This window comes from Gadus chalcogrammus, chromosome 1 (genome assembly GCF_026213295.1).
Source record: "Gadus chalcogrammus isolate NIFS_2021 chromosome 1, NIFS_Gcha_1.0, whole genome shotgun sequence".
In the NCBI taxonomy this organism is placed as follows: Eukaryota; Metazoa; Chordata; class Actinopteri; order Gadiformes; family Gadidae; genus Gadus; species Gadus chalcogrammus.
The window spans coordinates 4911462-4924120 of record NC_079412.1 but is presented as its reverse complement, the minus strand read 5'-3'; the positions used below and the strand labels follow the sequence as shown (position 1 = coordinate 4924120).

The 12659-nt window shown below is 42.3% G+C and overlaps 1 protein-coding gene across 1 annotated transcript; it reads right to left on the bottom strand.

Moving 5' to 3' along the window:
- Window positions 1-340: 340 nt before the first annotated feature.
- Window positions 341-9346, bottom strand: LOC130371363 (ubiquitin-conjugating enzyme E2 variant 2-like). Its single transcript, XM_056577162.1, has 4 exons — window positions 9203-9346; window positions 6773-6921; window positions 2554-2676; window positions 341-1933 (listed from the first exon to the last, which is right to left on the bottom strand). Exons 1-4 carry the CDS (start codon window positions 9231-9233, stop codon window positions 1787-1789), a joined length of 450 nt encoding a protein of 149 aa, XP_056433137.1. The 5' UTR covers window positions 9234-9346; the 3' UTR covers window positions 341-1786.
- Window positions 9347-12659: the final 3313 nt, after the last annotated feature.

The window sequence follows — 12659 nt, the reverse complement described above, 5'->3', positions numbered from 1 at the left end:
TCACCCGGTTGCATTACTTTCACTGTGCCTGTGACAGCGATTATTCTGTTCACCAGAAGAATGGGATATAAAGTACAGAAGGAAATTCAATGTACATATACATACACAAACTTTTGGCAACCAGTTTCAAACAGCGGTTAGAGCAGACTTGTTTTTAACAAAGACGTTAATTTGTGTTCATTATATCTCTATAACAAGCTCCATTAAAGGCTTTTTATCCACCTCTTGTAAAGCTAGAGTGGGAATATTATTGAAATGGCTGACCTATGGTCTTATTATCCATCGGTAGAGAAGGAAAATTGAAAATTACAGTAATCCGTTTCCAACAAATAACAGACCCAGGCGACCAAGAAGTGCAAAAGTAATGAAGTTTAATTCAAATAAAAACCATGCAACAGGTAAACGTCATCCTATCTAAGTTCACACCCCTTATAAAACATAGAAGCCGTATGCTGAGCGTTCAGTGGGGATCTTTAGCAGGGATTTCATACATGGTGACAACAAACACAGGTCAGCCACGATCAAATAAACTGCAAAAAAAACAAGAAATCCCCAGTAAACAGAAACGTCCCCCCACTACCGACAACGGCACCCGGGCGGCGGAGTCATCATCATGGGAGGCAAAAACATTATGGCACAAATGGACGTGTTCGACGAACACATTGGGAATCCTTGGAGTGCGTGGTTAGCAACCCCAACGGCCGCAAGACCCTGATTTTACTAATAACCCATCAGGATGACAAAGCGCTATGAACCATATGGCACACACAGAGGGCAGAGACCATGAGTGATGAGCCACGAGTGCCCTGTGGATACGTATGACGCTAGACTAAGCACAGGAAAGTGCCCCTCCCCAATGTAGCGCACATGCGCCCATTCAAATAGGTCCCCGCTAATTCACATCATTGGGATATTAAAGAGTTGAGGACATTTAAAATATACAACACATACATTCAAAGAAAACAAGGTGCGTGGCTGGTGACCCCTTTGCCGAAACCATTCCACGATAAAAATGGGTCTCGACCCCAGAACAATCATCCCGACCCCACGACGGAACAGCAAGACCGCTTTCCAAACCTCAGCAGAAGCCATAAATTACAGAGGAACAGACACCATCGTCCACTTCCAGTGCGCCTTCCATATGCACGAACTTGTTGGTCTTTTTGTTGAGTTATTTTACAATCTGGAAGTGGAACAACAAAACAATGGACAGAAAACCCTCGTTCTTGGACTGTGGTGCATGCACCTTTAAGCGGTAAGCGTTGCGGTGCAACTCTTAAGGTCAGGACAGCGGCTGGGGCCGGTCGACGGGGCCGGGGGAGGGCCGGTCAGTGACCCCGCCTCCTCCAGCAGCTGCTGTGTGTGTGTGTTCCACATCCGTGGAGAGGAGGAAGGGAAGTCGGAGGGGTTCAAGTCAAGTGGGCAGGGTCTTGGAGAGCCAATAGTCTTGGAGAATACAAGGAGTCAGTCTAAAAAACATTGTCTTTAGTTAGTTTTTTTTACTTAGTAGTCTGCATAATATATTTGTGATTTTAAAATAATAGTCGGCATCATCTGTGTGTGTGATTTTTATAAGTAGTCTGCGTCATGTGTTCGGGTTAAATAGTGGAGTGCTTTTAATAGATGCATCGTGTTTTTAAATAATACCCTGCATAATAAGTGTGCATGTGGGACCTCTGCAGCGCCTGTGTTCCTGTGTGTGTATGCCTGGGTTTATGTGCGTGTTTTCGTCTGCGCTGGTGTGTGAATGTTTGTGTGCGTCAATGTGGTTCGGCAGTGGGGAGCCTCAGTTGTTGTACATCTGGCCCTCCGGGGGCTGGGGCAGCTTCATGTTCTCTTTGCACATCATCAGGTTCCTCAGCTCCTGCAGCACCTTGCGAATGTTGTAGGAGTGCTGCCACTTGGTCAGCACCGGCACAGCCTTGGTGTCCACCTGCAGGGTAATGAAGGGCAAATGGTAAATGGACTGCATTTACACAGCGCTTTTCTAACCGGTGGCCACTCAAAGCGCTTCTACATTATTGCCTAACATTCACCCATTCATGCACCCATTCATCCATTCACGGACACATTTACACACCGACGGCGGTGTCAACCATGCAAGGCGACAACCTGCTCGTCGGGAGCAATCAGGGTGAGGCGTCTTGCTCAGGGACACCTCGACACTCGACACACGAACCGGGATTAGCAACCTTCCAGTTAGCATCCAACCTGATCTACCCCCTGAGCCCCATGTCGCCAAGGTCAAGGAATGCAGGATTAGGATTTAACCATCGGCCATAAATGCTGGACGAGCAAAAGTAGTCTATTTAGCGTATGCGATCCTAAACCTTTAGCGACATGCCTGTACGGATATATGCATTTTGCCTTATACAGGAATACATGTATGTGAATCTATGTTCAGTGCATTAGCATACTATATGTTTTTGATGCATCGATTACATACTTTTCAGTGTTACACAGGCATTTGTCGCCTAGTTATTTGCGCGTAGCTAATTTCCAAAGCCGACATTCTCCCAGGTATCACCAAAAACGTGCGTGTGCGTGACTTACCAAACCGTTGGTGTGCACTCCACTCAGGTTGATCTTGGTCACAAAGCGGACCACAGGAGGGATCTCAGGGTATTTTTGTCCACATTCAACCTTCAGACTGTAGATCCGGTTCTCATAGATGGTCTGCAAAGACGAGAAGAACAGTTTGCATTACAAGCCCAGTGCATCGTCAAACGAGGGCCATTTATAGCGGCTTTAAAACACAGCTGCAATCGAGGTTTCCAAACCTTCAGCAACTATGGACAAGCAAACAAGGCTGATTATGCTTATGGACACAATCATTATTTTTGATACAGCATTTTGGTAGAGTAGTTTTGTCAAAAATATAGCTATTTCGATAAATATCTATGCTGAATATTTGAAACTGTTTCAATAATGATTCTCTGCAGTATCGATGCTACAGAGACACATTTAGGGAAGCATCTGAAGGACCGAAATGTTGACATCATTAAAGAATGTGAGAAGTTGGTGAAAGCTCCTCTCTTAACGTCACTGAAGCATTATCCGGGTCCGGGTATAGATGTTATAAGGCATTTAAACATAGGAGAAATCATGTGACCCAACCCCAGAAAGATGAATGTCTCAACTTTAAGTCGATCAAAGCCATTGTAAGGTAAACAAAACACGATTCCAACCCAAAGCAAAATAAGAAGTATGCCACAAAAAGTGTTGTGTTTCAGAACTGTGCACATGCACTATAACAGCAATCTTTTTCAGGTTAGTTGACCTACACAATTATATGAAATCATTAGAGCCTCCACTGATTCAAACATTCCAAACCATATCACTCTGAATAAGCCCAATTCAGACCAAAGATTCACCTTGCAACGACTTGCAACTCCTTGCGACGCCTTGCGACGAGACGGGCTGCGACGTTCTAAAACTGGGCAGTTCACACTGGCTGCAACGCGCTGCAACGGTAGGTGGTTTTCCTAGCAACTGTGAACGCAAGTTCACAAGTTGATCTGGCTGCCTTTCGTGTTTTCACAAAGAATTTATAAAAAAAATTGCCGAGATTTTCTATGTGGGTCCACGGTACATCGGAATGAAATCCGACCTTATTAATATCCCCCCCCACGATAGTATGAGTTCGAATCCCGCAATGTATCTTATTTTAAGCATTCGTTTTTCATTTATTTTGGCTTAAAACGGTTCTACGTGACAAGTTTCTTCCAATTACACTCCAAATACGAATGAGATGGGAATGTTTTTGACTTTTTATTGAAAGACAAATCAAAGAGGCATTCGCAACGACAGCTACGTGTCTGGCCCGATTTCCAACAGCTGGCGTAGCCACGACAACAACCGACGCATTCGGCCAATGGTCACCAGTTAACACGGTCACGAGTTGAACTTAATAATAATAAATGAAATTTATATAGCGCTTAATATGGTACTCTAAGACGCTTTAAAACACCACACCAAGTGCCACTGCAATGTCGCCACATGCTTTCTTCTTGCTGTCCCTGTTGCTATACCCCTTACTGCCAACGTCGTAAAGGACAGGTTGCTCCTCCAGCAAGCGAATTAAATTCTCCTCCCTCTCCTCGGACCAGAAGTCGGCCATCCTCGGATATTTGTATGCTGGAGTGGACAGTACGGTACCGGGACGGAGTAAGGCCGTGACGTACAAGTTGTTCTGTGCTGTGATTGGCTGAGGAGAAATAGTTAAATCGCCGCGTTCTAAAACTGGACCTTGCGATTTGACATGTTCAATCTCTGGCGACTCCTTGCGACGCCCCCTTGCAACTCCTTGCAACGGCTTGCAACGACCCGTTCACACCGCCCCTGCGACGTTCTAAAACCGTCTCGTTGCAAGCCGTTGCAAGGTGAATCTTTGGTCTGAACTGGGTTAAGCCCAGTTCAGACCAAAGATTCACCAAAAAAAACAACTCAAAAAAACAATCAAGAACAAACTTCCCCTTTTCTTTTTACAACCTAAAAGCATGTCTTACATTGGTATTTGTTGTTTTTGTCCTCTAAGTGGAGTCTGATTGAATATAAACACCATAAAAGAGAATCCAGTGTCTGGGCCCAATTTTGCAACTAACATGGTGTTTACAATCAATGACCAAGAGAAAGTTTCTGAGGAAATAGATAAAAAGCCTTCAATCACAATAAATGCCCTTCATCGCCATCTAGTTGCCATATGGAGTGATTGCTATTGTTTGGCTTGGCGTCATTCAGTCATATTTCCCCTGAACTTTAAATAAACCTTTCAAGTGTCAAAAGTGTACAATGGTTTCTCAAGATAAATACCTGTTTGGGTCTCATAGTATTACAGGGCTACCAACTGAAAATGCACAAGGTAAAAATAAATCTAAAATCTGAAATTATTTCAGATGCCCTTCATGTAAGGTATTGTATCAAAGTTAGAAAATCCAGTATTGTGACAACAGCTCTAGTATCAGTACACATTACAGCTCTAGTACCAGTACACCACTATCAATACATTCTAGTACCAGTACACACTACTATTATTAGAGCTCCTGTAACAGCACACACTAGTGTCATCTAAATACTGGGTTTTCTAACTTCGATACAATACTTTGAAGAATATTGATATTCTATACCATTTTCAAGACCACATGGTGAACTTTAAATATTTTTTCAGAAATACATCTCAAAAACTGCAAGGGCTATGATATGTAATCTTGGTACCAAAAGAAAGATGTTTGTACATGTTAAACATTCAATGTGGATAGTAATTGGTTGGAGTGAATATAGCTAGAACACAGCATAAGTGGAAGATTTATATCCGCCTTAAATAAATGACATGTCATAGTGTCATCAGTTGGTAGCCCTAGGGCAATAGCACAACATCGGATGAGTACCTGGGTCAATATTTGATGCCAATAAAGTGAAGTAGAGTATAGATAGAGGTTTAAGTAGAGGTAGGTTCAGGCGAAAGTGTTATGTTATGAGACATAAACAGGCAGATCTCTTGGGAACCCATTGTGGAATTTTGACACTTGACCCCTGTATTGAAAGGTCCGGGAAAATACATTTGAATGACACCAAGCCAAACACTTGCAAATGCAGCTTACTGCCACAGGATGGCGATGAAGGACAAGTGTTCATTGAAGACAATTTAGCTATTTCAGAAACCTTCTCTTACTGTACAGAAAGCTGTAAAAGATGCAAAATCACAGAATAGCTCAAAACGCAACGCTGTCAAAAATATTTACAGCTAATATCGCTCTTGCGCGTATGTTTACTGGGACCCACGCCTGCGAGAGACAACTACATTCCGATTGCCTGGCGGTCGTTTACAGCTGAAACGCTACTAGCTCATTTGCATAGAGTTGAGCTGTTTTCAACTCTCATTTACAGCTTTACAGCTTTGAAGCTATCGCTCAAGCGTTCAAAACGCTTTATAGCTTTTGGTGTGAACGTACAGTTAGCCACTGATTGTAAACACCGTGTTCAGTTGCAAAATTGGTCCCAGACACTGGATTATCTGTTAACACTGGTTTTAAGCCATCAAATACAGCTTTTCTTTTTTTAAGCAATCAAAACACTCCGAGGACAAAAACAACAAAGATGAATTTAAGATATAATCGTTTGTTTGTAAAATGAAAAAGTGTAGTTTGTTCTTGAGTTATTATTTCCGAGTTTTATTCATAATGACACGTGTTTTGACTGTTGGAATCAGTGGAGGCTCAGCTTTCATAAAATGTATAGTTTGTGTAAGTCAAATGACGGGAAAAAGATTGCTGTTGCTGTGCATGTGCACAGTTCTGAAACACAAAACTCTCTCTTTGTTCAATGCTTCTTATTTTGCTTTGGGTTGGAATCGTCTTAGATAACAATGGCTATGATGGTGTGTCACATGATTTACCCTACGTTTAAAGACTTACCAGGACCCGGATAATGCTTCAGTGATGTTAAAAGAGGAGCTTTCACACACCTCTCCAAATTCTTCAAAGATGTCAACATTTCGGTCCTTCAGATACTTCCCTAAATGTGTCTCTGTATCCTCGCTTGCAAATGGGTTTACGAGTTTATGAGTCTTCTGAATTTCCTTGGTATATGGCCCCAAAGCCAAAATACTTCCAAACGGCAATCCTGCTCTTTTCTTTCTCTACCAAAGCCAGTCACAGCGAAGTTGCACCCGACAACATGAATGCTGGCTAACTTTTAGCTAACGCCTTCAAGCGCAGAGCGAGACAGCAGTTCATAAATAGTGTGGTAACGTTGTTGGTAACATAGCCCTCACCCTCGAGGGCCCCAGGATCATCCCGTTCCAGTAGGTGAGGGTCATGTCGTCGTCGTCCTCCAGACCCCAGCTCACTGTGCCGTCTCCGCCTCCCTTCTGGCCCTCCTCCAGCTCCTCCATCAGCCGGAAGTTGCGGGGAACTTTAACACCTTCACAACAAACACAATGAACAGGGCTGATGAACAAATTAACAATTAGCATTAATGATTCTAGACGTTTGCATCCTTTCCTTGTGCATTCCTAAATCAGCAGTGAGTGTTTCCCATACATAGACCAATATGTGAGCACCGTCACAGAATGAACACCCAGCACCACAAATTGATTCTGCTTTTATTTTATTTTACGCGATTTTGAATAATAAATATCCGTTCATTCATCTCCGCATAGCACTCTTTCTCACCGTCATTTTCGTTCACACACGCACACAGAGACAAGCGCGCATACATGCCAATGGTGCGCGTATACACTACCACTTAATGGATAAACCCGCGTATCACGGATACATGCACAAGCACTGACAGCGGATTCGCCCGCTCCTCCTCCTCAACGCGCCTACAAAGGAAAACCCGAAGCAGTGGGCTATTTGCGATTAATGTGAAATGCGTTTATAGTTTATATATATTACGGTGTTAGACCCCCAGCCCGTTCTGCCGGCGATTTGAATTCGCTCTGCAGCAGGGACTGGAGATCGGGAAGTGGTCCGGTAAACTTTGAACTGTATTTTGTGCGCGATTGTTCGCGCACAAAATGCAACCCCCCCCCTGCAAGGGGGGCATCACACATTGATACCTGGTCTGTGGGGAAACACTGAGCGATAATGTATGAATCAGCAGTGATGATGTATGAATCAGTAGAGTGATAATGTATGATCAGCAGAGTGAGAATGCATGAATCAGCAGTGATAATGTATGAATCATCAGAGTGATAATGTATGAATCAGCAGAGTGATAATCAGCAGAGTGATAATGTATGAATCAGCAGAGTGATAATGTATGAATCAGCAGAGTGATAATGTATGATTCAGCAGAGTGATAATCTTTTGGCCGAGCCAATGTTAAAGACGATCCCCAGAGCTCCGTCCGGAGGCTTTGCGCAGTGGAAGGACCACACACGTCAGAGGAGTCCATTTAGGTATTTATCTGTGTTGGTAAAGAAGTTACCTAAATCGACTGTGTTCTGTGTAGTAATGGATATCGCTGCACGTACACTTCCTAGGTTTTGTTCAGTGCTGGAAGTTATAGCGCAGCTTTATTGGGAGCCGGTGTGAGTGCCCTATTTGGAAACACGACCCACTTAAGTTTCAATGAAGATACACTGCCTTCATCATAAAACAAAAAAAGGGTTTGCACATTGTCCAAAGTTTCAATGAAATTGCACTAGCGCTATTCAAGAGCAATGAAATGTACTATTTTCGAAAAGAGAAGTAGTTGCAATTGGAAAATATTACCCAGTTTGTGAGGAAAGGTGTCAAGGCAGTGGCATTAAAATAAAATAAACCCCCTGTGCCATAAAAACATTTTATAACTTATTTAAAGTAAGGGAATCTGCTCAAATGAATGAACACCTATGGATGGTACGTGGCAAAGGACATCTTCACGCTTAATAAAGGGGTGCGACCAAATTTGTACCACCAAATTAAGGATTAAGCCCTTTTAATGTGCAGTGTGATAATTTAGGAATCAGCGTGGTAATAGAGCCGACTGAAAATGAGGCTAAGGCTGCTTCGTCTGACTTGATTTATTAAGCCTGATGTTTTTGTAAATTCAAAGCAATTTTATTGGTGATTATATATCATAATATATATATATATATATATATATATATACAAAAGGCAAAATTGAATAGAATTTTATGCTTTGGGAATTAATAGGGGCTGACTCAATGTTTTTTCAAACTATCTCCCCGAGCTAAAACTGCCAATGTTACACCACACATGCAATCATTTAACTGACTAACTATGCATTTTAGGTAGTGAATAACCTCAGAAAAGAGTAGATAATGGGAACTATATTAAACGAAGAAAATACAATATTTCAGGCCTGCAGTTGACTCGATATGGGCTCGACCATATTACAATTATTTTACATCTAACTTGATTGAGGTTAGAAATTAAACCTGTCAAATTGAGGTTAAAGGTTGATTTTAAATACAAAAATGACACCTTGGCTGCTGTTATCATATTTTCTCTGAACCCTGTGTATTCACCCCTTTGGCCAGCAGGAAGGCTGTGGAAGATTCGAATCCACTGCTGCACTGCTGCTACCCAGCTAGCGATGGTCCTTAAATTGCTTCTTTAAAACAAATGTTTCTTACAGTCTGTGCAATACCACGGTGGTTGCACCGCATTTTAACGACAGCATCTATTGCCTCTTGCTTAGGCTTGGCATTACTCATGATGATTAATAATAATACAAATGGGGGAAAGCTCACCTGATCCGGCGGCAGCCGCCATCTTTGTCATTGATTAGTGTCGGGAGTGCGCACGTCGCCGCAAGTACAAGGCAGCGCGCACGTCACCCAGAGTATTGCTCCTCTCAAGTGACCACCACGGTGAGGCGTTGTCGTCAATACAACGCCTCACCGGGATAATAACCTGCAGGGTGGATCCTTATATGCTTTTTTGGGGTTTTAATTGAGGGGTACTTAACAGGGGTGGACTGGGACATAAATTCAGCCCTGGCATTTTCTGTCCAGACCAGCCCACTACATTGTCAGCACTAGGGGTGGGACGAGACGAACGGGAAGAACCCTGTATGTACTTGATTAAAACAATTGAATCAAGTACATACATCCGAATAATAGGACAGCACTGTAGTCTGTAAATAGCAGTTGTTGCTTTTTTTTTTTCAAGTTTGTGTCTCTTGTGCTGCTGACAAAACAGGAAATTAACAAACCTCCTGTGGTCGCTGCATCTCCACCCCCCATATCTACATATCTACAAAACCCTTGTTAAATATCACACTTGATCCAACGCTAAATTATCTCCTGCAGTTTTTAGTCTGTGACTGTGAAAATCTTTTGGTGTAAGCCCAGCATTAGTTCAAACCAGACTCAGACAATAATAACAAAATATCCTGACAAATAATCTAAATAGAAACATATTACAGACAGTAGCAGCATTAGAGCTGAAACTCATTTGTTTTAACGGTGACTCAGTCATTATGAAACCATGAATAGAGAATTGAAATAGAGAACGTGCATGTGCACATGTATGCATACATGTGCACATACGTATATGACAATGCATATCTATTCAGACCTGTAATTCAGGTCTTAGACTTTTTCACACGGCTATAGATTTTCTTTTTTCAATTCTCTATTTATGATTCGGACAATATATATATTGCCTTACTTCCTCGTCCGCAGCCAGCCAGCTACACTCCTCACCAAATTCATGACCTGCAATAAACAGCAAACAGAACTTGTACTCAGTATCTGTGTACTGACAAGTATATGTAGCCATGTAGCCTTTTTGTGATGTAGTGACACTTAGTCAACAAATGTATCTGTCATGAAGGATGGCTTAGGTCTCAAAAGAGCCCTAAGGCCTATGCAGATGTTTGAAGTTAAAATCATCAATATGAAAATCTTCAACCAGGAAATAATCATAATCAAACCTTTTGTTTCAATCTGAGACAAAACAAGTTGCATAATAAACTCACAAAGTCAAGACGAAGCTCTCTCTCAACTAGAATAAGGTTTCATGCCTGTGTGTTAAAAAATACCCCTTATTATTCTCAGACTGTTCATTTATGCAAAACCAATTTCAACATCTATCCAAAACGTTTTGTTTTGAATTAGGTCACCATTGCCCAAAATAAATATACCTGTGGTTGGTGCTATACGAGCACAGATAAGATGGTGGCATTGGATTTGAGCGAATGCAAGCATGTCCTATGAGGACAGCTTTCTGATCTGTGGAAAATGCTTTTCAGAGAGAGAGAATCACTTTCTGACCACAATGTGTTTCTGAGCTTGAACGTTTGTCTTGTGTCCAAACCGATCGTGATTCACTTCGAGACGTTGTTATAAGATAAATACAACCCTTGGCAAGCTTGGTAAAACATTTCCATCGAAAAGGAAATATATATATATATTATATATATATATATATATATATATATATTACACACTATAAATAACAATCTTTATGCAAGGAAGGAAATACCGTATGCTAAGCAAGATAACAGGTGTGTTGCCTCTCTCGGCTCCAAATCAAATTGTGCTACGCGGTTCTGCACATGCGCATCCCGACAATATTGATCCATGCGTGCGCATCCATAAATCTGTGATGATGCTGATGGTTATTATCGTTAAAAGTGTGTTAGGGTTGGAGGAGCAAGCTGGGAGACACCGGCCCCCACTAGCTGAGAGACACCGGCTCCCACTAGCTGAGAGACACCGGGCCCCACTGAGAGACACTGGCCCCCGCTAGGTGAGAGACACTGGCCCCCACTGAGAGACACCGACCCCCACTGAGAGACAGTGGTCCCATCTGAGAGACACTGGCCCCCACTGAGAGACAGTGGTCCCATCTGAAAGACACTGGCCCCCACTGAGAGACACTGGCCCCCACTGAGAGACACTGGCCCCCACTGAGAGACACTGGCCCCCACTGAGAGACACTGGCCCGCACTGAGAGACACTGGCCCCCACTGAGAGACACTGGGCCCCACTGAGAGACACTGGCCCCCACTGAGAGACACTGGACCACTAGGTCAAAAAGTGCCCCAACCGTTGTCTCCCATTATTGCTGCAGATTTCACAGGGTTCACCACAATATTATTTTCCACTACCTCTTTGTCGCTATCTTGTGTATGAAACGGATATTGGACAAATTATATATTTCTTGTGTAATACAAAGAATGATAACGCTCCATCTTATTGGGACTATTTAAAGACCACCCACAAGACCCAGTCAGGACCCGGTCTGTAGGTCTGCAAGCATGTCTGAGTCCAGAGTTTACATGAAAAAAATGTCCCGTGATTGGCGATGTGACATTAACTCTGCCTGGCTACTCTGCCTTCCAAGCTGCTCTCCCTGTCAGGGGGGATAGCACTCCATGCTTAAGCCTCCACTAAACTAGCCTCTGGCTTTGGAGCACTGACACAGCTTCCACCATCACACTGAATCCCAGTATGTTAATGGGCCAACATACCGGTACATACATTTTATATTTTCCATTCTCAAATGCATTTGAACATGTCTATACTTACTGTAAATAAATACAAACAAATACAAATACAAATACAACATGTTTTTTTTTTAAATAAATAACAGCCACAGGAGTGATTAATATTTTTCTCCGTGCAAATCATTGATGGCATAAAACTGAAAAACAGTGGCCCAACATTAAGTTCAACAACAGCATCATGTTCAGTGCAGGTGTAATTGTATTGGCGCCTCAAGTTGAAATCTTTCATGACTGATATCGTTTCTAAGCAAACTAGACACCTGGGTTTGCCTTTGAATTCTACGAACAGATACTCTTTTGCATTTAGTTGCATTTATTTAAATAAAAATAAAATCGATTTAATTATCTGCAGGCCTCCAGTTTCCCATCCCTGAATTAGAGTGACTGTATAATAACACAACTTTTGATATTCCTGCTGCTTTGCAATCCCATTCCTCCCTTCATTGAAGAAAATAACTTCCACAGGCTTGATATTGTGGGCATGTTTAGAATAAAAAGTCCCCGTTGAGTGAGTGTAACCATAGAAATTGATTTATACTGGTCGGTTATGAACTAGTTATGAATGTTTGTGTCTAATGTGTTGAACACACATATATTATGGTTGTTAAAAATATTGACCATGTAATGACGACACATCGACCATGCAGTCTGTCACGGCAAAGGTTTGTGTAGCTGCAGAAAAAAGATATCGG